Here is a 23210-nt window from a genome sequence, read left to right on the forward strand (position 1 = left end):
CCCAGAGCGGTAGCAACAGACAGGGGACATGGTACCACTGCGGTGCCCAGGCGGACGGTACAGTGCGGAGTATCTCTGGCCGGCTATCCCCAGAAGATCCATGTCTGCTGTCCCGATCGCAGCTGAATGCCAGAAGTCGGCAGTATCAATAACGCGCTGCCCGATTCTATGCGCATGTTTTCAAGCGTAGTGTGTGTTGATTGTTTTGATTTGCGCGGTGCAGTTATTATACGAGCTTGAGCTTTATCCTTCTGACGCATTACGCGGCGAAAACTCTAATGTAGCCCATGAGTTGGCAGCACGTCGTATCGCTGCTATCGCCGTACCACGTACGGATACCAGCAGGCGCTGCTACAGTACGGTGATGGCCGCTAGCCCTTAAAGTTGAAGCCCCAGCGGGAACGGCTTCAGTGAGGCCAACCCGGCACAGCGGCGCCCGCTAGCGCCCAGCTGCAAGCGTGCTCCCTTACAGCGCGTTGTTTACCAGCTGTTTTCTTTGTCCTAGGTGCTGTAGCGCTGGTCACCCTGGCTCGTACGTGCTGCGCTACTGCTCGCTGTCGCCCGCCGGACTCGCTAAGCACACGCCCTCTCCCCCCTGGCCTAGCTGCAACCAAGCTGCTTTGCCTGCACGACGTTCTTGGAAATCCGCCCATGGGATCAAACTCCATCGTCTGTCGATTTATCCTGCAGACGCAGCCGCTGGGAGACTTTTCCTCTGCTGTTTTCCCCCCAACCTCCCCTGGTGTGACTGCCTCATTCGCTTTGGCAGCCCTCCTTTCAATCGTTAATCGCAGCATTTGTTTGTTCGCTCTGCATCATCTATCGTCTGTTCATCCCGTTCTGCATCTCGCTTGCGGAGGAAGAAGAAAGGAGTTGAACTGGCAACCGCGTCTCTGCGTTTCCATTGTCCCTCGCTCAGCAGTGCATCGGCAGACTCTGGCTTTGTCTCTTTTTTTTTCTTATACATCGCCGTATATTGCCTTTCCCCATAATATTGCTTGTTAGCATACCTTAGCGACTGCTTAATCTACACGCGCATCATATCCTACGCAGCATCGTAATACCAGCCGTCGATTCGAGGGCCTTTACGCCCACTCCTTCGTCATGGCGAACCGGCTGTCCATGTTCTCCATGGCCTCGGAGGCTCGAGCTGGCGGACCGCAGGCCACCCAGGTCACGACGACCACCTTGCTCAACGCCATCCACAACATCTATCTCTCATCACAGCCGCACCAGCTGGATGCCAGCACCAGCGTCGTTGTCAACACCTGGCTGACGGCCGCCCAGGGCGGTCCTGCTGTTGATGCTACTCTCGCATCGCGAGCTTGGGAACATGCCAGGCGGCGTGCCGAGGACGGCTGCATCATCTTGGGGTAAGAGATAGACGCCTTCTTCGCGACCAAACAACCATTAATTTGGCCATTTCATTTGCTAACGAGTAATCCGTCTAGTTCTCTGCATCAATCGACTCCCTCCCTTCTCGTCCCTTTCTTGACATCGTTCCCGTTTGCGATTCCATCCAACGTCTACAAGGCTCTAGAGGCCCTTCAGCCGCTTCTCCGATGTGTCACTCCGCAGAACCCATCAGCCCCAAAGCAAGCTGGTCTCGGTGTGACTCTGGCCCTGAACCTCGCTGGCAACATTACTGGAGCTACACTGGCCCTCTCACAAGGCGGAATTGACACCTCTGCCGGCCTGCTCGACATTCCTGCTGAGGCGGGCTATCGCGCCTTTGATGTCTTCTACTACCTGTTAACCTCGGCCTCAACACCAGCTGAGAGGGAGTTTTTGAGCCTCAAATCAGCATCTGCCTACACCCTCCTGTCTCGTTCTGGCACATACGACCCGCCATCATATCTGCCCACTGCTGATGATTCTGCATCGGCTGATGACTTTCGCCAGGCCCTTAAAGACATTGGCATCAAAGGCTCAGCTCACCGGAACTTCATTTCCACTCTCGCCGGCCTGCTCAAGCTTGGCGACACCCTTGATTACAGCATTGAATCTGAGGCGTTGGAAGAGATTGGTGAGGATGTCGGCGGCCTGCTTGGAATTGATCCCGAGGTCGTCCTTCGTCACTGCAGCACAGAGGACCGCAAAACTTTGGTTGGCGGGTTGTACGAATCCCTCGTTGACTGGGTCATCTCCAAGGCCAATGATGCCATTGCCGCCCAGCTGACCCGCATCAAGGATGGTGACGAGTCTCTGGATGGTCATGGTGTCCGTACTCCCACTTCAAACGAAGATAACGGAGATACTGTCTCTATTACCGTTCTTGAGGTGCCTGACCCAGCTCTTGGCAGGGCACTGTGCATGCGCTCCGTCTTCGACGATACGCAAGGCATTAATGCCGAAATGATTGGCGATGGTTTCGAGATTCCTTCGGCCGGTTCTTCGATTCTGAGAGAAGTCCAACAGGCAGTATCTGAAGTAGCACCGGACTTGGGAGTTATGAATGGCCCACAGGGACGTGAGCGACAGCATGAGCTAGAGAAGAGGGAAGTTATCCTGGAGAAGGCTGCCTATGGCGCCGACGAGGGTAGTTTTCTGAAGAAGCTGCTCTTCCCCGTCGAAGGCCAAGGCATCAACCTGGGCAGAGCTGGCCGTATTGATCTCCCCACGGTGCTTAGCTCCAACCGCATGTGGTATCATCTCTGCTTGCACCCAACCGATGATTCTCCTGCCAGTCTAGCCGCGCTACCCTCCATTACGTCTGCTTGGTCGGCCGGCACTGTCTCCCGACAGCTTCGCTCCTGGAGGCTGCCAGAATGGGCCAACCGCCGGCATAGAAATCTCGACTTTACTGCCGACTTTGACGTTGAGGAATTCGTGCACCGCTATGCCCCCCCTTGGCTGCAGGGATGGGCGAGAAGGCATCGAGACATGGATGCTGGAGCGTGGCTGGAGCAACGGCGAAGTCTTCATCGGCAAGGAACGGGTCTGGATTCGCGAGAATGCATGGTGGGAGGCCGAGAACATGCTTGATGTTAAGCCAGGCGATGAACTACATCCCATCCACAGCAACCCCTTCAATAGTGGTTTTGATACTGGCTACTCGGGAACTGGCAGCGGCTACTTCCCACCGACTGGTCTGGACAATGGTGTCGGCTCCAGCCGTGATGCACTGGCTCACAACCGCGGCATGAGCCAAAGCAACATGAGCCAATTCACGCTCGGCCAAAACCAGGCGCCGCATGCCGCGCCATCCATCCACCCATCCATTGCACCTACTATGCGCAATGGTGACTATGGTCTGGGTAACAAGGGTGACCTGTATAGGAATGACGGGTTCTACAACGCGGAAGCCGCTGCCCTCGACCCCGAGCTAGCTGAGAACAAGCAGATTGAGACAAAGGAGGTGGATAATGCCCGTCGAGCCTGGGTCTGGTTCTGCTGGGCCATGACCTGGTATATTCCTTCCTTCTTGCTCCGCTGGCCTGGTGGCATGAAACGCCCCGATGTCCGCATGGCCTGGCGTGAGAAGTTCACGCTGTGCCTGTTGATTGCCCTTATGAACGGTATCATCGTCTTTTGGATTGTCGGATTCGGGCGTGTTCTTTGCCCTAACATGGACAAAGCTTGGAACCGTAAGCAGGTTGGCTTCCACCAAGGCGAAAACGATTACTACGTCAGTATCCATGGCAGTGTCTATGATCTTACCAAATTCTGGAAGCAACAGCACAGTGACACCGCCATCAAGACCACTTCTGACGTCATGTTGCCCTTGGCTGGTATGGATTTGGACGATTACTTCATTCCTCCTCTGAATGTAGCCTGCCCAGGTCTTGGTATTTCAGATGCCTTTCAGCTATCTCTCAACAACACTATCCTATACCAGACGGCTGTGCATACTTCAGGCCACTTCCAACCTGATCCTACCACTAAGCTGCACGACGAGAATTGGTACTTCAACGTCTTTGAGCCAGCTATCGAGGAATATTACAAGGGAGAACTGGTTTACACCACAAAGGATGTTGCGAAAGAAGGCAATGACGAGCAAAGGATGTGGGCCATGTATGGCAACAAAATCTATGACCTGACCAACTATTTCTCGACCCTCGCTGTTTATGATAACAGTAAACAGTCCGTGTTCCTCAACAAGGACATCACTGATTTATGGGCCAACAATCCTGGAACCGATATCCAGAGCAAACTTGACGTTCTCCTCAACGATCCTAACAACAACAGCACCGTACACGCCAATCTTGAAAACAGCTGGTTTTGCATACAGCGCCTTTTCTTGAAAGGCTACACGGATTTCCGCGTAACCCCCCGGTGCACAGTGAACAACTGGATTCTTCTCTCCTTCACCATTGTTCTCTGTGTTGTCATTGGGCTCAAGTTCGTGTCCGCCCTCCAATTTGGCGGCAAGCGACGCCCATCTCCTCAAGACAAATTTGTTATTTGTCAAGTCCCTGCTTACACAGAAGGTGAAGACTCGTTGCGAAAAGCACTCGACTCGTTGACAGCCTTGCAATACGACAATAAGCGCAAGCTCATCTGCATCATCTGCGACGGTATGGTTGTCGGAGGAGGTAATGATCGGCCTACGCCCAAGATTGTTCTGGACATCCTGGGTGTCGACCCCAAAGTTGACCCTCCGGCTCTTCCATTCAAAGCTGTGGGTGCTGGCGGTGATCAGCTTAACTACGGGAAAGTCTATTCCGGCCTTTACGAGTACGAAGGCAATGTTGTTCCATATCTGGTCGTTATCAAAGTCGGTCGAGAGGCAGAACAAAGGAAGTCAAAGCCCGGTAACCGTGGAAAACGTGATTCCCAGATTCTTCTTATGAGCTTCCTTAACCGTGTGCACCATCGCTCTCCCATGAACCCGCTCGAACTGGAAATGTTCAATCAGATCAACAATGTCATTGGCGTGGACCCTGAGCTGTACGAGTACCTGCTCATGGTTGATGCCGACACGTGTGTCCAAGAAGATTCCTTGAACAGATTGGTTGCAGCTTGCGCTCATAACGCAAAGATTGCCGGTATCTGCGGTGAGACCAGTCTCGAGAATGACCAAAAGTCCTGGTGGACAATGATTCAGGTCTATGAATACTACATCTCTCATCATATGGCGAAGGCTTTCGAGTCTTTGTTTGGTAGCGTTACCTGTTTGCCCGGATGGTAAGTGGAAAACAATCAAGGGTTCCCCAGCCCAAGATCTCACAACACTTTTCGATTTCCTCTCTTTCCTTTCTTCTTCATTGTTGATCCTTATCAATGTAACTGACCCAAATGTGTGCATAGTTTCACCATGTATCGTCTTAGAACAGCAGAGAAGGGCAAGCCCCTAATCATTTCTGATGCTGTCATCCGGGATTACAGTGTTTGCGACGTCGATACACTTCACCAGAAGAATCTTCTCTCTCTGGGTGAGGATCGATTCTTGACAACGTTGATGACAAAGCACTTCCCCTCTATGCAATACAAATTCTTGGCGCATGCTCAGTGCAAGACAGCTGCTCCAGAATCGTGGAGCGTTCTCCTGTCCCAGCGTCGTCGATGGATCAACTCCACCATCCACAACTTGGTTGAGCTTATGCGATTGAAGGATATGTGTGGCTTCTGTTTCTTCGGCATGCGCTTCATTGTCTTCATGGATCTCTTCGGTACCATCATTCTTCCTGCGACGTGCGCTTACCTTGGCTACATGATCTACAGCGTAGCGACACACCCGGCGTCGTTCCCACTGTGGTCCATTGTCATCTTGGCTGCCGTTTATGGTCTTCAGGCGCTCATCTTCCTCTTAAAGAGGCAGTGGCAGCACATTGGATGGATGATTATCTATATCCTTGCATACCCCATTTACTCGTTTGCCCTTCCGGTGTACTCCTTCTGGAACCAAGACAATTTCTCTTGGGGTAACACTCGTGTCGTTATTGGAGAGAAGGGCAACAAGCAAGTGGTTGCTGTAGATGACGAAGGCTTCAACCCGGCGACTGTCCCTCTCCAGCTCTGGGATGATTATGCTCTTACCAACAATCTTCCGGGCCGCCGTGGCAACTACAATTATCAGGAGAAGCAAGACTTTGGCTACAATGAGCAGTACGAGATGGACGAAATGAAATCCGTCTACTCTGCCGGTCCTCAAGGCTCGGTCCTCACCGGTATGCACGGACGCAACACATACATGCCTCCCCAGTCTCCTGCACCTTTCGCCGCCAGCCATATCGGCGACCCATCATATATGCACCGCCAGTCAATGATGTCCATGGGCACTGGGATTCAGGATCGCAGCCAGTCACCGTACTCTGACTTCCCCCAGCGTACTAGCGTGATGCATACCCGAGGTCTGTCCAACCTGACTCCTTCGCCGGGCTTGTCTCCGGGCTTGTCCCCAGGCTTCGGTGGCATGAACCGCTCGTCTTCTGCCATGAGCTTTGGTCGAGGCCATGAGGCCACGCGGTCAACAACTTCGTTTGATTTTAACGGTGCAGCCGGCGGCATCATGTCATCAGATGCTGCCATCGTCGAGGCTATCCAAAGCGTTCTGCAAGGCGTTGACCTGGACACTGTGACTAAGAAGCAGGTTCGTGCCCTTGTTGAGCAGCGCCTGCAAACGGAGCTTGTTGGCGAGCGTCGCACGTTTGTAGACAAGCAAATCGACCGTGAGTTGGAGAACATGTAACGATGCATATGGGCATGGAATGAATGAGGAGGAAAATGCAAAGCGTATTGGCGAATTTAGAATATGGGTGTCTTTTTTAATATTTATCATCGTACTAATCATTCCTTTTATTCATTTTCCGGGACTGTTTTGCTCCCTCGTACGATAGTCAACACCACGAATTTTGATCGGATGAAACGCTGTACTCTACGAAGCCACAGAAATCACCACCAAAAAAAAAAAAGAAAGAAAGAAAGAGAAACCCGTTTATTGCATCAGCAAAACATTTGATATATGGCAGAGAAACGGCGTTTTTATGGGTGTTATTTTTTCTTTTAGGAAGAGAGAAGTTTACAGTCTTTTGTTTAAGCTACCATTTGGAAAGAAGAGTTATTGCGTCATGAAATGGAATAATGTGCTTTACCGTAACTTGATTGTTTGGGAGCAGCCTGAGCGGTAGTCTTTTTAAAGCTGACTTTTGGGGCGTGCACGTTTCTCGTTGCAGCGATTGTTTATAATACATAGTTCATTTGAATTTGAGAGTTTTCATATCTTAAAAATTTTTGACCATTAGTATTAATCATGTTATTGTCCGGAGAAGAAGAGATCACGAGCCATTGCTTTTGTATTCACCTGAGGATAAGTTTTTGCAATGTTGAACGAGGATGGAAACGCTTTCAGTTCTAACACGAAATGGAATAGTAAATGAAAAAAAAAATATCTAACAGGTGAAGGCTATACATACGCTATGGATCCAAGATTTCCTTTTGCTTCGCTCTAGCCAACTTTGTGCCTTCTTCAACTATTTCCTACCACTACAGCAGCAACAACAAGAGCAAGTTACTTTTGGTCTACTTTTCCAACGCCCTTAAGACGGAGATAGACGTCAGTTCCCCATCCGTATAAGCTCTGGACGGCAATACCACCGCCAAAGTACTCTGCGTATGCGCGACTCAACGGCAGACCGTATCCCAGGCCGGCAATCGAGCTTCCCCCGGTGCTGGCAGTAGCAATAGCACTGAGCCCGTCGTTGCCACTGGATCCTGGGATGTCTTGGTCTTCGGAAAAGGTAGTAAACGAGTAAGACCAGATATTAGGAAGAACATCTGGGGGAATGCCGCCCCCTCGGTCTCGGATGCGAATTGTCACACCCGGGGCGTTATCGTCAAGAGGCTTGATGGCGTCGTATTTGAAGGGCCCTAGTTCCTCGGATGGGGGCTTGATATCAGGGAGATGGCCCTCTTGTTGTTTCAACGGTGGCTCGGGGGCGATGGTGACCACGATAGGTTCGGTTGCTTTGCTCTCGATTGATGCGCGGAACGCATTCTTAAGAAGTTCGGTGACAATATACTCCAGATGCATCGGCAGGAAGGCAAACGTCGTTTCTGGCTCGCCGTCAATGATGAGCTTTGGGCGTACGCCGTATCGGAGCTCGCAAATATCAGCCACGAAGCCGGCGCAAGAGTCAATCGTTAGCGAAGGCTTCAAAGCGGTGTCAATAACACCGATATATGTGGGATGCTCGGGGCATGGCGTAGGACTAGCTCCAGGATCAAAATGAGGCTGACTGCTAAAGTGCAGTGCAATGTGCTGCTCGGAAATGAGGCGAGTGCCAATGCGGGCGCGCAGATGCTCGTCCAAGAAGCGCGTCACTTCGGCTGGGGAGATGTACCGCCGACACTCGAGGAAGCCCTTGGCTAGGATGGGGATTGTGTCGGTATGAGTAGCGACCAGCTCGGCGAGGACATTGGTGAACTTGATTTCATCGTCGAGGGTGGTGATGGCTCGGCCCTCAGAAGCGGCCTGCCAGTAGGGCAGCAGGATGGATAGAGAGTGCAGGTAGTTGTTGTAGATTTGAGAAATGTTGGGGTTGGAGACGACAATGTACGGAAGGTTCTGGAGCGCTTGGAGGCGGTGGGCGAGACGAATCGGGGCGAGGGAGAGTGTGAAGTTGGCCGAGGACAGGAGCGACCTTTCGGACAGAGGCGGCCTGCCGTGTCTGTGTAGAAGAAGAGAGATTGTTAGCTGGTTGACATCGTCCAGAGTTTACTTGCAGCATGCGGTGTATGGATAGGAAGAGAATGAGGGATGATCTGAGGGGAGAGAGAGAGGACTCGCGCCGCCTACCTTACGAGATCTGCAAGACGCAGAGGATGCTGAGGCAGGTTGGCCAATTTGGAGATGTCGGCGTCAGAAACATCGTACGCACGGTCCGAGGTGAAGCGCCGGCGCTGGGCCTGCAGCAGGGCCGGAGCTCGAGTTCCAAGTGGCCGCAGCAGTCTCGTGGACTTGATCAAGGCTGTCATTGCAGCATTGGGGGTCGGTTATTGATTCTGGGAAACCGAGCAATAGAAGATGTAGCAACAAGACGCCCCGCTGATGCACCGCCGCGGCCTTGTCTGCGATGTGCATGCAAAGCAAAGCAAAGCAAGGCAAGCAAAGCAAAGCGAAGCAAGGCAAGGCAAGGCAAAGCGATGCCAAGGAAGCAGCCTCGTTGTTTACAGAATGGAAAGAGTTGCGTTCGGTGAGCGGCTCAGCGATCTTCGGCGCATGCCACTAGCACATGCTCTGGGAGTACTAGAACAGATTCAGCAGGCCATCTAATACTGCTACTGCACTACTGAGCTAGTGGTCACAGGTCAATGGTTGGTGGTTGCTAGCAGCACTACTAGTAGGTCGATGCTCTTCTCGAAGCTCGGCTTGGCCAGTTGCGAGATGGTTGTGTTGTGTGCGCCGTAATCAGCCGGTCAGCCGATAAGGCTAGTGACGGCACAGAGCCCACCAAGCCAGAGGATGTTACAGCCAAGCTGAACAAGGTATAGGCCAAATTGGTGACATCAAACTGCTGGAGTCTGTATGCATATATCTCTCATCGATAATCTTTGGGATCAACAATACTGGTAAAGAATTTAATTATCAAGTCAAATCACGCGACAATAACGAAACTGCTGCTACTGCTATACTGCCGTTTTGTACTCTTTATTCCCCACCCTTATCGACTTACGTCACGTCACCAGAAGGAAGCTAAAGGAGGGGAATATGGCGGGGCAGCGTCGATGCGGGCAGCGTTTGTTTACTTTGGGCGTCACTGTCACAGTCATGGAACACAGCTGTAATTCCAGTTCAATGTATGAAGTAGAAGATATTCTATTTATATTTCCCTTCTAGTGTAGGCAAAGCATTATAGGCGTCATAAACAGCGTGGTCATAAAGCTCCATCTACTGCGTTCGCATCACAGAGTCCTCCTCGACGGCCTTGACCGATGGGTCCTGGTCGAGAGTTGAGACAGTGCCTTCGGGGTATTCAACGCTAGGTGCAGCAAATCCAATGTCAGGAAATATGTAACCATTAGGAGGAAAGAAAAAGGGTTGTAGACTCACGCGAAGCCCTTGATCAAGCTGTATTCCTGAGTGATCTTGCCACCAGCGTCGGTGGCCTTCTTCTTGGCTCTGGCCTCGTGTCAGCGATACAGCGGTTCATATCCGCGAGATGATGGGCGCCTGATACTCACGCGGCAACCTGCGCATCCGAGGCATCGTCGTGAAGGGTAACCTATCAATTAAAGAGCGACATCAGTAAATGTATCGTATCGGCAGGCAGAAGTCTATAAACTTTGTCATTTTTACTCACAATGTAAGCGGGCATCTTGGGCGAGTTGGTAGTTGATAAAGCGTGATGTGATGGAGTCGTGGCTTTGTTTGATGCAGAGGGGAAATTGAGGATATTAGTATGGGCGCCTGGCTGCCAATATCGATACGTCACCTCCCGCAGGCCAGCCACACTCCTTAGCCTCCTCCAACTGCAGCCGAGTATCATGTAAGCAGATGGGCAGTGACACGCAAATGTACACGCAAGTGTTGAGCGTGGATGCTGGTTACTACTACTATAAATCAAGGTCTGATTCATTTATTTACTGGTAATTGTAGGGTTATACAGCCTTGTTTACACGCCGATGTCTCTAGCGGACGGTAGGCCAGCAGTTAGGCTGGATCTATGCTGTGCTACGAGATGCTTAGTTGCGCAGGGAGGCATACCACGACGTGGGTGGCTTTAATGACGTATCTTTGCTCTCAGAGCTGGGAGGTTTGCTGCTACTGGCTCCTTTAGCTGTCAGCTGTTCGGCTTGCTTTACGCAGGGCAGTACATGTATTGGGTTTCGGTGTAATGTGATACCGGGGTATGCTACGAGCTGGCCGGAGGCTTGGTCTGCTCTAGATGCTCATCTTTCCTAATACCTAATATTGCTGCTACCTGAGGATTTGCTGCATTTCAGACATGTGATCTTTGCTAGGTTCATCTGTTGCGTTATTAACTAGGCTGCAGTAATGTTGGCTCGTACTATACCAGAAGCCTAGATGTTGATTCGTGAGTGGATGAACAAGAGTTGCAGTAGTAGTAGTAGCATCTATTTGCCACGACCGGTCCTCATTCCCACAAAGAAATAGACTAGCGAAACCAACGTTTTCAATGGCTCAAGTCTAGATGTATTCAATGCAATCATAAACCAAGCTGCTCGGAGGACAATTATCACAAAAGCCTTCTCTGTCGCGTCGCTTACCCTGGAGACCTGGCACTTGATTAGGTAATCAACATCACCATGCCTCGTATATAAGAGACAGGCGAACACCACAACGGGCGCTACAGGTTCATTTGTGCCTGATAACACCCCATCCGAGCTTCGCCAGCAAGTAATAGCTTCAGAGACAGCACGCAAAAGTAGCTGCCTTACATATAGGAGTTTTGGGTGCGCTTTGCGGACATTACCAACCGCCATACAAGTGAACAGTTTGTTATATGAGGTAACGCCCGAAATGATGGGATGAAGGACATACAAACAAAGACCCCAGAACAACAAGAAGCCAGCCCGAGTACATTCGCCTAATCGCCAAGTCTTAAATGACCCTGATCATTAAAACTCCCTGCCGGGGAGATCCGGAAAAGAAGCCTGAGCAAGGGGTAGCTTTGGTCCAACTTACTTAATCGGACGGCTAGGCTACCGAAGGACTGGGAGGCAGGCTATTATCACTTTTGATCAATGCCTCTATGGCGGTGATCTATAGCAGCTTATACTACAAGTATGTATGTATCATTGCGAATCAAGCCAATCGTGGCACAGCAGTTGCTATTGTAGAAGCACCATTGCTTCATAGTGGGCACAATACCTAAAATCTACATTCCCTGTGTGTCACTGTTATATGGACCCTGTCTTCCGCGTTGCCCATGATCCATGGCTGGCGATATCGCCTCAGACGGCTCGGGCTCGGGCTCGGGCTGGCCAATATCTGAGCACACAATCGCAGCGCGCAGCTTAATATCCTCGTCAATACTACTGGCCCCCAAGAGAAGCCAAAATACTTGTGCATCCCAAAACCAGGCAGGGGAATGAATATTGCGGAGCGAAAAGCAGCTCGAAGCGGGACAAAGCTTGCAAAGGGCTTATTCGTATTCGTGTTAAAATTTAGCGCGGGCTGAAACTGTGAAAGATGATTGGCTGTGCGCTCTGAGCGACGACCCAACAGATTCTTCTTTCGACGGTAGGTTGCCTTTTGCGGCACGCGCTGCCAGGGGTGTCTGCAAAAGGGCGGCTGCTATTGGTGGACGGCCGCAGCAGAAACGAGATTTGATCTGAGCGAATTCGAATGCGCGCCGATGTTAGCGTAGCGGGAATCCTGCCATTGCTCTGCTCGTGTGAGTAGCTCTTGCACAGAGCGTCGGAGTCTGACACGCTGTCTCGATGGAGGATACTTGTCGGTACTTGCAGAGGATGCAGGGCCCCTTTTTCTCAGTACTTGTACAAGTAGGTTGCCATTAACAAGCAGACAATTACAGGCACCGGTACAGCATCAATGATGAGCGCGATGGCTTCGCGTGGAGATGACCGCGGGATATCGCTTCCCGCAGGCACCATCGTACGAGTTCTCTTACGAGCGACAAGACCAAGTCGGTCAGCGTAGCCGAGTGAATGGGATTGGCCTCCAAGATTAACAATTACCCTTTCAGCCTGCGTCAGGCATGGCACTGGGTCTCAATGGAGCAATGCAGCCGTACTCTACTGCCTGCTTGGGGTACCTGGCAAGATGCTGCCTGTAAGATCAGAGGCTCAACTGCGTCATTCAGCCAGCCCTCTGTGCCTTTCCGGAGCCTGCGGAGAGATTCCCAGCAGCAATATAAACCCCCCTGGCGGTTATTGACAGAACCATGGCAAGCCTCGCACGTTTGGCAATTGTGTCGTAGCTGAGCTGGGACCTGTAATTTGCACTAGTATGTCCGAGCTAGGGACCCGTCAACGGATACGCGATACACGCTTGATAGACGAGTGAAAAGCGGGCCGTTTAATTAATGGGTATTGTTCTCTTGGAGCGACGCCAGGTCCAAGTCCGAGGGCGCCGCTGAGCAACCATTACGGAGGCCAGGGTCAGGAGAATCCCCTCAAAGTAATACTACTAAGTATGAGTGACGAGAAGCAACATAGAAAAAGAGACAGAGTCCTCATACAAGTGTAGAATATTGGAGTAGGGAGCATGGAGTAGGTACAAGTACGTACAAGTTACGCCTGTTGATCTACAGCAAGCTACTAATGCTGTCTTTTTTTTGACGCTAAAATCGATAAGCAAAAAAAAAAAAAAAAAGAGAGAGAAAGACAAGATTAAAATTGGCAAGGGACCGGTGCAATCAAGCGCCCAGGGGAGGGATTAGCTGCATCTTCCGAGTCGTGGAGCACGGCCGTGGGTCTTGTCTACTGTAATCCAATCTTTGAACACCCAAGAGAAAAAAAAACTCTCTTTGACGACCAGGATTCACCCCCGGCAGCCTCTCGCTCATGCGCGCAGTGGGATCTGGTTGTCAATGCCACACACACGCGCAGCAACGCAAACCAATTGACGGCAGCCTTTCGGACCCTGGAGCGGAGTTTCTGCTGGTGATTGCTTGATTGCTTGTATGTACCTCGAGGTACTTTTGGACATCGACGAGCACACCGTCCTCGTGGGTCAGGGCCAATTACTAAAGCGACTCGGAGTTTAGTACTAATCCAGAGGTGCTAGTCGCACGAAATACTTCCCTGGCCTCTTCTGAACCCCAGACGGCTTTGGACCAACGGCTTTTGTTCGTGCTGCCCCCCTGTCGGCCCTCCATTCTTTTATATCCCCATCGCCGTCACTCGCTTGCCCCCGTCTGCTCTCTCTTTTTTGAAGGTAGCCGCAGCGCGATAGTATCGCGTCCGATCGAGAGCTTGCGACCCATCACACCAAGAACAGCTCGAGACAGCCAACACAGCTTCTTCCGCCTGTAGCCCACCATGGAGGCCGTCAATGCCACCGGGGCATCCTCAGTCTTTACGTCTGTTCTCGCCAATTCGAAATATGTCAGCGCCAACATCCCTCCCCAGCTGGACAATGTGATCGAGACCATCTCGACCGCGGGGCCATGGACTTGGCTGTTCACCGTCATCGCCATCTGTGTCGCCTATGACCAAAGTATGTTGTTCGCCTTTTCCGTAGCCCACCATGGCTCGACAAGAAGTTGAATCCCGACTAACGAGCGCTTGCTACCCAACAGTCAGCTATCTTCTCAGCAAGGGCTCCATCGTTGGTCCGGCATTCAAGACGCCCTTCATTGGACCTTTCCTGCAGTCCATGGACCCCAAGTTTGAAGAGTACTATGCCAAGTGGCTGAGCGGCCCCTTGAGCTGTGTCTCTGTTTTCCACAAGTAAGATTCATCACACAGAAATTGATACATCTCAGGGTTCAGAGTTGGTGGCCGGGACTGACATTGACTCCTCGGCAGGTTCGTCGTTATTGCGTCCACTCGTGATATGGCTCGCAAAGTTCTCAACTCCCCAATGTACGTGAAGCCTTGTGTCGTCGATGTCGCCCACAAGCTCCTCGGAAAGGACAACTGGGTTTTCCTTGACGGCAAGCTCCACGTGGATTTCCGCAAGGGTCTCAACGGTCTCTTCACCCGCAAGGCTCTCGCAGACTACCTTCCCGGTCAGGAGGAGGTGTACAAGGCGTATTTCAAGCGATTCCTCGACATCACCAAGGAGAATGGCGGCAAGCCCGTTCCTTTCATGCCCGAGTTCCGTGAACTCATGTGCGCCGTCTCTTGCCGCACCTTTGTCGGACACTACATCTCTGACGAGGCTATCAAGAAGATTGCTGATGATTATTATCTCATCACCGCAGCCCTCGAGCTCGTCAACTTCCCCATCATTCTTCCTTACACCAAGACCTGGTATGGAAAGAAGGCTGCCGACATGGTTCTTGCTGAATTCGCCAAATGTGCTGCCAAGGCCAAGGTCCGCATGGCTGCTGGAGGAGAAGTCACCTGTATCATGGATGCTTGGATTCTGGTCATGATCCAGTCCGAGCGTTGGCGCGAGGCTGAGGCAAAGGGCCTGCCCACCGAGGATCTGGTGAAGCCGTCACCCATGGTGCGCATGTTTGGAGATTACGAAATCTCCCAGACTGTCTTCACCTTCCTTTTTGCTTCTCAGGATGCCACCAGCAGTGCCGCCACTTGGCTCTTCCAGGTTACCGCTCAACGACCCGATGTTCTCGACCGTATCCGAGAGGAAAACCTCAAGGTCCGCAACGGTGATATCAATGCCGACCTCAACATGGATCAACTCGAGTCTCTGACCTACACCCGTGCCGCCGTTCGAGAGCTCCTCCGATACCGCCCACCGGTCCTTATGGTCCCGTATCTGGTCAAGAAGCCGTTCCCCATCACCGACACCTACACTGTTCCCAAGGGTAAGCCTCAATTCTTAGCCTGATTTGTTAAGATTGCACGCTTCAAATACTGACATCTTATCCGATAGGCTCTATGCTGATTCCTACAACGTACATGGCTCTGCACGATCCCGAAGTCTACCCCAACCCTGATTATTACGACCCCGAGAGATACTTTTCAGGCGATGCTGAAGTCAAGGGTGCCAAGAACTACCTGGTGTTCGGAACCGGTCCTCACTATTGCCTTGGTCAGCTGTATGCCCAGCTTAACCTGGCTCTGATGATCGGAAAAGCCTCTGTGCAAATGAACTGGACTCATCACGCCACCCCTCTCTCAGAAGAGATCAAGGTGTTTGCAACCATCTTCCCCAAGGTAAGACACGACCCAAACAAAGTACCGGAAATAGTTGGACAACTGACTAACAATGATTTAGGATGACTGCCCTCTTACTTTTGAAGCGAGGAACTAGATCGAAAACACACGACGGCATGAATTTCGAAAAAAACGGGCGAAGACTGCACAACTGCAGTCAGCGACGCATTATACAAACATGTACGGCCTTGCGGTATCTAAGCGATACATAATCGTCCGGTCGGCGAATGCCATCCATGGCTATAGACGGCGTTTTCTCTGCACATGGCATTTGTCAAGCACTGAGCTGCATTGAAGGAAGCTTTTAATAATAGGGAGGAGTTTAGGATTGGTCTTGCGAAAGGAAAGGGAAAGGCAAGGCTCAAAAGGGGGGGATGGTACATACTATTTTAATACCCAATCATCAGTGTACATATTATTTTTTTTGTTTATCCCAGCCATGGCATAATTCCCCTCTGCGGCTGGGCGGCATATGAAGAGCATCAAGTTTAGCTGATGGAATGAAAATGAAAATGAAAAAGATAATTATTATTAATGAGTTATCCGTTGCATCGGGAGAAGAGCGAAGCGAGATTAATGGAAGATGATTTATGAGATGCGAGTCCCTATAGCAGTATTCCGTAGGTACCGCAGAGCATCTTATTTCAAGAACAACGAATTATGGAATGGCCGGCCTTGGACGAGGAGCTTGTTGATCCTTTTATAGAGCAGCTGATATGCGTCCAAGTGGCTTAGGCTGGCATTTTGGGATTGCGTTGAAATCCTCCGTACTAGGCAACTTCAGGCGTGGCTCCCACGAGCAAAAGAAAGCTTGAAGTTTTTTTTTGGCTGACAGGTAGCTGCACATGACATGACGATTCGCGGGGCGGTTTCCGCTTGTAATTGGGGAAGCTTCATTATTTCTCGACGTCGCCATTTCCCACGTCAGTAGTCCTTTTCTCATGTAGCTGTCTGTGTAGGCAGGAAGGTAGTAGTAGCAGCACATTTTATGAGTGGTACGTGTGCTATATGGCGATTAAAAAAAAAAGGGGGGGGGGGGATAGCCGTTTGTAATAGCTGTTGGGAAGCTCAGGTTGAACTTGGCCTTGAGTGGTGGCAAGCTTCCCGAGGCTGGGCTATTTCGGATCCATGGCTTAGCTAGCGGAATTTTGGGAATACCTACTACAACGCTTTGCACGCGCAAAACTGCCCAAGGGAAAAGTAAAGCAAAGCAATTGGCACTCTCGCAAAAAAAGCCCATTTTTGTCGAAAACCAACAGATCAGGTCTACAAGGGCTTCAAGCGTCAGCAAGAAGAAGGAAAAAGAAGAAGCCGGCAAAGTCACAATCATGGCAACTCGGCAAGCTTGTCAGCGGCTTGCGCTGCGGCGCATCACATCGCGGATGACTGCTCCAGTGACAGTCGCTGCGGCGAGGACGGCGATGGCCTCTGCGGCGATTCGACCAATGCCTTCGTTGCGGCCAAGGGACCACAGCAGGAGCGTCGGTGCTATGCGGTGGTACTCTGGCAGTGCCGAGAACCAGGTGCCGAATAGTCGCATCTGGGGCTTTGACGAGATCAAGACGCTGGTCGAGAAGAAGGACCCCGAGGAAAAGGTCATCCTCGTCGGTATGTCGAAAACATATGATGTTATTCTTATATCTTGGTTACTGACCATGTGCTCTTTTAAAACACACAAAGACGTCCGCGAACCCTACGAGCTCCTCGACACCGGCAAGATCCCCGGCGCCATCAACATCCCCATCACCTCCGCCGTCCAGAGCTTCCACATCTCCGACGAGGACTTTGAAGACATGTACGGCTACGCCCGCCCGCCCAAGGATGCCTCGCTGGTGTTCTACTGCAAGGCTGGCGTGCGGGCCAAGGCGGCAGCGGGTTTGGCGCAACATGCTGGATGGGAGAGTGTTGGCGAGTACCCGGGCAGCTGGCTCGATTGGGATAAGAACAAGGGGCCGGTCGAGGTGGTTAAGCAGGGAAAGAAGGACAATTAAGCCATTGGGGCGGCGGTTGTGTCGTATCGGAACGGCGATGATTCTTGGTGTTGATGTTACAGCTGTATATAAACTGATGGCGCGGGACTAAGAGGGAAGATAAAAGGTCGTTCATACCGAGGAGCACCTGGGCTGGTAGGCAAGAAAGAACAAACATAATCCAAAATCTGTAATAAATATACATTCATGTTCCATCATGTAAATTGAGGCATAGCTAACTGTGCTGTGTGTAGTGTACATTGCTCTGGCCACATTTCTGGCATTCTCATGCAAATCTGCATCTCAGGACAAGTCTTTCTTCTTTCAACTCTGGAAACACTCCCATTATCCATCACCAATTGCCAAAGCAGCCATTATTGCGGCGTATCAGAGCCACCGTCGGTAGGAGTTCGCGCAACCGGACTTCCATGGGCAAAGAAGAGGATCTTGATGGTCAAAGCAAGACCGGCGTGTAGTAGAATGACGACAACGAGAAGGATCTTGCTGATTTGTTGATCGGTCGCACTCAATACTGGATATAGGTTTCGCACCAGGAACACCACAGACAGGCCGAATCCAACACCCACAAAGACCCAGTTAAGGATGGAGATTGGTGACCACGAAATCACAGCAACGGGTATCCATATCAGATTCGAGTATCCGTACAGAGCCCAGCTTTCAAGGAGGTTCGCCGATTCGCTTCCAAAGTATCGAAGAGCAAGGTACAGGGCCACCGGGATGACCAAGGTATAGCCGTAAATCAGGCCCGCCGCGCCTACATGTCGACACCCCTTCTTGTTAGCCACCTAATGACAAAGCTAGGAAATGAAGGACATCTGAGAGGAATAAAGCCATACCGCTGAGTAGCCTAAAATCATACGCAAACGCGGACTTGCCCGTCGTCGAAAGATATTGGCTGATTGTGCCTCCGAGGAATAGAATCAGGACGACTGTCGTTGCGATCCAAAACGGCCCGTACAGGTCGGGATTTCCCTCTAATACGTCGAGGAAGTTTGCCCGCGGGAACAAGGCCGCCCAGCAGCGCGATAGAACAGCGGATGTATCGACGTCGAAGAACTGCGCATAGAACGACATGCTCCAGAGATAGCGCTTTGAGGAGGAGGAGGAGGAGGATGTCGCTGGTGGTGGGAGCCCTGATGCTGGCGCCTTGCGGCCGCCTCTTGAGGAAGAGGGCTCATTGAAGTTGGAGCTGTGGAATTCGAGATCTTCTTGGAGATCGGTGTCCCCGAGGTCGCCCTAAGAGGGGTTAGCTAGAGTGAAGCATTGGATTTTGCCAGCATGCTGAATTGATATATAGGTAGGAATGTATAACTTCCTTGGAGCGCAACGCACCTCATCGTCCACGTCTACCACTGCATCATATCCGGAGCCGGACATTGCTGGCCTCTTTTTGTTTTTGTCGGCGGATACGTAGTTTAGTTCGTCTGATAAATGCGCTTCCCGAAATACCTTCCTATAATTGGTGTTGGAGGGCAATTAGTTTCGATGGTTTAATAGCTGTCTATCCCTCCCCGAGACTTGTTGGCTGGCTGCGATAGCTTGTCAACGTGTATGGACTACGTATCACGTGATAGCTCCCGCTTGAGCCGCTAAGGCATGCGGATCGTCACAGCTTGCTTTCGTCCTGGTGATGAAATCAGGCCGTGGTTTAATAATTAATTATTCACGTTCAGACAATAATAATCAGAGTAGAAGATATTTCTTGGGGACTCATATTAATATCCATAATGAATAATTGTTGCATTGACGAAATTTGAGTACAATTTTTTTTAATCAAATACAGTCTATTTGCCGTAATTCAGATAATACCTACTAGTAGGTATTTTGCTGTAGGTATGAGCACCTGCATGTAGCTCTTGTAATGTTTCGCTATATTCAGCTTCTTGATCGCTACAACTATCGGACACTTTCAGTTTTCTGAGATTTGCCATCTCCTTCATGGCCCATTATCACAGGCCTGGCATTCGGAAAGTACAAATCGGTCCTGCCATGGTGCTGCCGGATCACTCCAGTCATTCCTTAAAGGATGGGTCATTTTGAACAAGTTGCCATCAGATATCATCTAGATTGTTGTATTCGTCTCTACCATGATACTAATGTAGAAACAAATCCGGAATAAAGCAGTAGCACCTCTGTCCTTGCCAACCCCAGAATGCCAGAAACCAGACGCCGCATCTTTGGTGAAATGATTTATTTGAGCTTCTTCTTGGGGCGAAGCTGGTTGGTGTGTCCGCACTTTCGCTTACGGCAGTTGGTAGCACGGGGAGGGAGACGGGCCTATGAATGCGACAATTAGCACCTAGAGGGGGAAAAAAAAGCTTGTCGGAGAGGAAATGGAAATATGCACGTACGTAGCACTTGCGGCAAATCATCTTGTCGCAGTTGAACTTGGAGGCCAGAGCCTTCAGGGAGGGCTCAATGATACCACCACGCAGACGGAGGACCAGGTGGAGGGTAGACTCCTGTATATTCGCATTAGCATCCCGTCTCTCTCTCTTTTTTTTGTTCCTTCTCAAATTTCCACTCCTCTCGCCATGTTTTCGCATAGACGATTCGAAAACGCAGTTCCTCAGCGACGCACCTTCTGGATGTTGTAGTCAGACAGGGTTCGGCCATCCTCGAGCTGCTTGCCAGCGAAGATCAATCGCTGCTGATCCGGGGGGATTCCCTCCTTGTCCTGGATCTTGGACTTGACATTGTCGATCGTGTCGGAGGACTCGACCTCAAGGGTGATGGTCTTGCCCGTCAGGGTCTTCACGAAACTTTTCGCATTTGTTAGTACGAATTGCCGGATGTCGATATCGGGGGGGTTTGTTTTTTTGCTGAGCTTACATCTGCACTATTTTACGGTTAGTATTTCATATTTCATCACGGATTCTGCAGCTGGCCTGCGCATGGCGACGGTACTCACTCTTGGACGATTTTGGTGATGCTTGACGATGTGAAGGTTCAATCGCTGATTCTGCGCGCAAATTTGGTGGGGCGGAACTTCAAATCATAGAAAACCCTAGGTCAGTAGCCGATGCACGTGACTTTCAACTGAAATAATTCCTCAATATGGGGTATCTGAGAGGGCTTTCCCAAATGCTGCTAGTGCGAGACCTCGTACGGACCCACCTGCCTTAAAGTGCATTACCTTTAGCGTTTTTGATGCCGTAAACACTGATGCTTGTATAAGAAGATGATTGATATGAGAGAGTCTCATATGAAGCACGCTCAAGTTGTGGCTCACTTTGTATAACTACCAATTACGCACTTCTACAATTGCCAAGAGATACTATTGATAAGTGCTCGCGTGGTCGATGCGTACGCATATGTGCCACGTTAGTGCTCGCCTTCGTGACGTTTCTTTGTCTGCCAGACAACCATAGTCCGTTCGACCCTGTATATTGCGTCTGTCATGGTTTCAAGAGACGCTCCCACCACGGCACCTTTTTGTAGATGTACATGTTAGCTTCTGTCTCGCATTTTGATACGAGTGCTATTGGTGTGTCAGACATACCTGCTGCTTTATACAGATCGAAGGCTGTCTGATTGAGATTGTCGACATGACGGAATGCTTCATATCTTGAGATAGGCGTCGTCGTGCTTTTGGCTGTCTCCATGTAGCTGAATGAATCGTATTTAACAATCTGTGATAGAAGATTTTTGACTGCATCGCCCAGTTCCGTAGTGGAAAGATCCTCCACTTGATTGATGCTTGTTGGTATGTCTTCTACAGGGAAGAAGTTTGTTATCGGGTTGTCGTCTATAATCTTCATGTAAGAACTTGAACCATCTCGGAAAACTTGCTGCCAATGACACATGACACCTACTAGTGACATCGATGAGACTAGAGACGTGAGCAAAGTACGCGTCGAGCTCTCCATCATCCATAGAGACTATTTGGCTGGGTGTGACCCTTTTAAAGTCATACTTGCCAGTCTTCGTCTCTTGCTGCGTGGGTAGACTCTGTTTCCCCCGTCGCCATCTCTCCCAGTCGAGTTTAGGCATCTCGAGAGAATCGAAAGTGGCAGGCTGGGATATTGAAGTGTCCTCAGAAAACGGAAAAGAGAGCTTGGTAGCAACAACGAGCAGGGCTATCAGCCGTATCTCTGGATAATCCAATCGAGTATTCGACAGCCTATCGATTGGGAATTGGAACTGATATCCTAGTATGGATGCTAATTTACGGGCCAAAATGATGGAGTCAACTATAATTTTATTAGGGAAAAATATTGTGGCTGAGATTCGTCGCCTTTCCACTTACTGGGCAGCGCAAGCTCCTTTGCGAACTGGATCAACTCTGGAACATGATTAATCTCCGGGAAGATGAGATTGTAATTGAAATGGTATGAGAGCACCAAGTCCATAACAACCTTGTGCAGCTCATCCCCTTCTATAGGGGAGCGGAATGGTAGCTTTAGGAGCTTGATATAAGCAGCGGGCAGTCTATCGCGCATTTCTTGGGGTAAAGAGTGATACTGCTTCCTGGTCAGCATCGGGATATCATACATGCAATCCACTTTTCTTACGCATTTTTTATATAAAAGACTGCCATTATTTGCCCATCGAATAATTTCACCGAGGTGAGTAGGTATTCTCAAAAGGACACAGCCCAGATAGCAAATGGCGAGCGTATCGGGCACACGCGGCAATGGCCACCGCGAACCCAATTCAGGATCCCAGCTTTGTTTTCTGGACTGTTGCTGCCAGTTTGACAAGGCTGAGTCCTGGGGAGGCTCAGAGCTGAAAACCTCCAATTCTTCTTCTTCGTGGGTATCATGTCCCAACCCAGAATTGGATCCTCTGATTCGCAAGTCCCATAAGTCGCGGATGACGGTCTCAAGCTCTTCTCTGTGCCCCTTCTCATTAATGAGCCATGCGAGTTGGCTCCTAATAATCAATTGAAGGGATTCAAGATAGAGATCTCTGCCAGCCTGGCCAGTAAGCGGCGCCCTTCTTCGTTGATCTCTAGGGGCCTTTTCACGCCGAGACACGGCTCCCATTTTACCAGAGTCTTCGATATCACCCAGATCAAATTGGACAAATCCCTACAGTTGATCAGAAACATAGTTACAGCCAGCCCTTGTTTCAATATAATGTCCATAAAGAGACACTCACTTCAACTTGATGGCCTCGGGCGCAAAATCTCAGCCCGTCTTGCAGATACCATTTCTGGCTACCGCACTCGGGGCATCTTTCCCCTCGAGGCATCCTACGAAGGCCTTCTGGTGCTTCCATTGTGGGATTCTTGGCTGAATTTTGTCTGGGTGGCTAGATATCTTGAATGGCCGGGCTGCGTCTAGTTTGGGGATGCGATGCGCGAGTGTAGATTTCACGGCTTAGGCGGTACGGTTCCGGCAGCAGTTAAGAAGCTTGCCCTCATGTTGTATCGTATAGTCCAGGAAAGAGAGATGGGAGAGAAGAAAAATCAAGCAGAGAGCAAATGTGACCGAAGCTGTAGATTAAGACATGAATTTGCAGGCTGAGGTTGGCTGCAAGTTACTACTGAAAAGCACA

General features: G+C 50.5%; 7 protein-coding genes across 7 annotated transcripts; 3 read left to right on the forward strand and 4 right to left on the reverse strand.

Moving 5' to 3' along the window:
• The first annotated feature begins 673 nt into the window (after window positions 1–673).
• TrAtP1_001087 (uncharacterized protein) lies at window positions 674–7151 on the forward strand. The gene is made up of 3 exons (XM_014091008.2): window positions 674–1373; window positions 1452–5127; window positions 5251–7151. Exons 2-3 carry the CDS (start codon window positions 2840–2842, stop codon window positions 6629–6631), a joined length of 3669 nt encoding a protein of 1222 aa, XP_013946483.2. The 5' UTR covers window positions 674–1373; window positions 1452–2839; the 3' UTR covers window positions 6632–7151.
• A 29-nt stretch (window positions 7152–7180) lies between these two features.
• On the reverse strand, window positions 7181–9504 carry TrAtP1_001088 (uncharacterized protein). The gene is made up of 2 exons (XM_014091009.2): window positions 8738–9504; window positions 7181–8609 (listed from the first exon to the last, which is right to left on the reverse strand). The coding sequence occupies exons 1-2, from the start codon at window positions 8914–8916 to the stop codon at window positions 7451–7453; spliced, it is 1338 nt and encodes a 445-aa protein (XP_013946484.1). The 5' UTR covers window positions 8917–9504; the 3' UTR covers window positions 7181–7450.
• A 234-nt stretch (window positions 9505–9738) lies between these two features.
• Window positions 9739–10401, reverse strand: TrAtP1_001089 (uncharacterized protein). The gene is made up of 4 exons (XM_014091010.2): window positions 10242–10401; window positions 10123–10163; window positions 9992–10060; window positions 9739–9920 (listed from the first exon to the last, which is right to left on the reverse strand). The coding sequence occupies exons 1-4, from the start codon at window positions 10254–10256 to the stop codon at window positions 9830–9832; spliced, it is 216 nt and encodes a 71-aa protein (XP_013946485.2). The 5' UTR covers window positions 10257–10401; the 3' UTR covers window positions 9739–9829.
• Window positions 10402–13908: 3507 nt separating this feature from the next.
• Window positions 13909–15814, forward strand: TrAtP1_001090 (uncharacterized protein; the record flags this gene model as incomplete). The annotated part of the gene is made up of 5 exons (XM_014091011.2): window positions 13909–14086; window positions 14169–14319; window positions 14398–15365; window positions 15434–15717; window positions 15779–15814. The coding sequence occupies 5 exons, from the start codon at window positions 13909–13911 to the stop codon at window positions 15812–15814; spliced, it is 1617 nt and encodes a 538-aa protein (XP_013946486.1).
• Window positions 15815–16762: 948 nt separating this feature from the next.
• Window positions 16763–17879, forward strand: TrAtP1_001091 (uncharacterized protein). The gene is made up of 2 exons (XM_014090571.2): window positions 16763–17325; window positions 17398–17879. Exons 1-2 carry the CDS (start codon window positions 17046–17048, stop codon window positions 17706–17708), a joined length of 591 nt encoding a protein of 196 aa, XP_013946046.2. The 5' UTR covers window positions 16763–17045; the 3' UTR covers window positions 17709–17879.
• On the reverse strand, window positions 17866–19220 carry TrAtP1_001092 (uncharacterized protein). The gene is made up of 3 exons (XM_014091012.2): window positions 19041–19220; window positions 18545–18944; window positions 17866–18462 (listed from the first exon to the last, which is right to left on the reverse strand). The coding sequence occupies exons 1-3, from the start codon at window positions 19083–19085 to the stop codon at window positions 18062–18064; spliced, it is 846 nt and encodes a 281-aa protein (XP_013946487.1). The 5' UTR covers window positions 19086–19220; the 3' UTR covers window positions 17866–18061.
• A 1698-nt stretch (window positions 19221–20918) lies between these two features.
• On the reverse strand, window positions 20919–23181 carry TrAtP1_001093 (uncharacterized protein). The gene is made up of 6 exons (XM_066110852.1): window positions 22812–23181; window positions 22223–22741; window positions 21958–22171; window positions 21524–21901; window positions 21211–21456; window positions 20919–21139 (listed from the first exon to the last, which is right to left on the reverse strand). Exons 1-6 carry the CDS (start codon window positions 22929–22931, stop codon window positions 21033–21035), a joined length of 1584 nt encoding a protein of 527 aa, XP_065966925.1. The 5' UTR covers window positions 22932–23181; the 3' UTR covers window positions 20919–21032.
• Window positions 23182–23210: the final 29 nt, after the last annotated feature.

The sequence above is a fragment of the Trichoderma atroviride genome, chromosome 1 (genome assembly GCF_020647795.1).
Source record: "Trichoderma atroviride chromosome 1, complete sequence".
In the NCBI taxonomy this organism is placed as follows: Eukaryota; Fungi; Ascomycota; class Sordariomycetes; order Hypocreales; family Hypocreaceae; genus Trichoderma; species Trichoderma atroviride.

What these genes read in the sequence shown, in the direction of transcription:
- TrAtP1_001087 (XM_014091008.2), top strand. Translation starts at nt 2,840, where the DNA reads ATGCCCCCCCTTGGCTGCAGGGATGGGCGAGAAGGCATCGAGACATGG. An exon ending in GTTACCTGTTTGCCCGGATG is followed by an intron (nt 5,128 to 5,250) that starts GTAAGTGGAAAA and finishes ATGTGTGCATAG; the next exon opens with TTTCACCATGTATCGTCTTA.
- TrAtP1_001088 (XM_014091009.2), bottom strand. Translation starts at nt 8,916, where the DNA reads ATGACAGCCTTGATCAAGTCCACGAGACTGCTGCGGCCACTTGGAACT. An exon ending in CGTCTTGCAGATCTCGTAAG is followed by an intron (nt 8,610 to 8,737) that starts GTAGGCGGCGCG and finishes TCTTCTACACAG; the next exon opens with ACACGGCAGGCCGCCTCTGT.
- TrAtP1_001089 (XM_014091010.2), bottom strand. An exon ending in TCGGATGCGCAGGTTGCCGC is followed by an intron (nt 10,061 to 10,122) that starts GTGAGTATCAGG and finishes ACACGAGGCCAG; the next exon opens with AGCCAAGAAGAAGGCCACCG. An exon ending in AGCTTGATCAAGGGCTTCGC is followed by an intron (nt 9,921 to 9,991) that starts GTGAGTCTACAA and finishes TGCTGCACCTAG; the next exon opens with CGTTGAATACCCCGAAGGCA.
- TrAtP1_001091 (XM_014090571.2), top strand. Translation starts at nt 17,046, where the DNA reads ATGGCAACTCGGCAAGCTTGTCAGCGGCTTGCGCTGCGGCGCATCACA. An exon ending in GGAAAAGGTCATCCTCGTCG is followed by an intron (nt 17,326 to 17,397) that starts GTATGTCGAAAA and finishes AAACACACAAAG; the next exon opens with ACGTCCGCGAACCCTACGAG.
- TrAtP1_001092 (XM_014091012.2), bottom strand. Translation starts at nt 19,085, where the DNA reads ATGTCCGGCTCCGGATATGATGCAGTGGTAGACGTGGACGATGAG. An exon ending in TGGTAGACGTGGACGATGAG is followed by an intron (nt 18,945 to 19,040) that starts GTGCGTTGCGCT and finishes AACCCCTCTTAG; the next exon opens with GGCGACCTCGGGGACACCGA. An exon ending in TGATTTTAGGCTACTCAGCG is followed by an intron (nt 18,463 to 18,544) that starts GTATGGCTTTAT and finishes GTCGACATGTAG; the next exon opens with GCGCGGCGGGCCTGATTTAC.
- TrAtP1_001093 (XM_066110852.1), bottom strand. Translation starts at nt 22,931, where the DNA reads ATGGAAGCACCAGAAGGCCTTCGTAGGATGCCTCGAGGGGAAAGATGC. An exon ending in TAGTCTCATCGATGTCACTA is followed by an intron (nt 21,457 to 21,523) that starts GTAGGTGTCATG and finishes TGAAGATTATAG; the next exon opens with ACGACAACCCGATAACAAAC. An exon ending in CGATCTGTATAAAGCAGCAG is followed by an intron (nt 21,140 to 21,210) that starts GTATGTCTGACA and finishes ATCTACAAAAAG; the next exon opens with GTGCCGTGGTGGGAGCGTCT.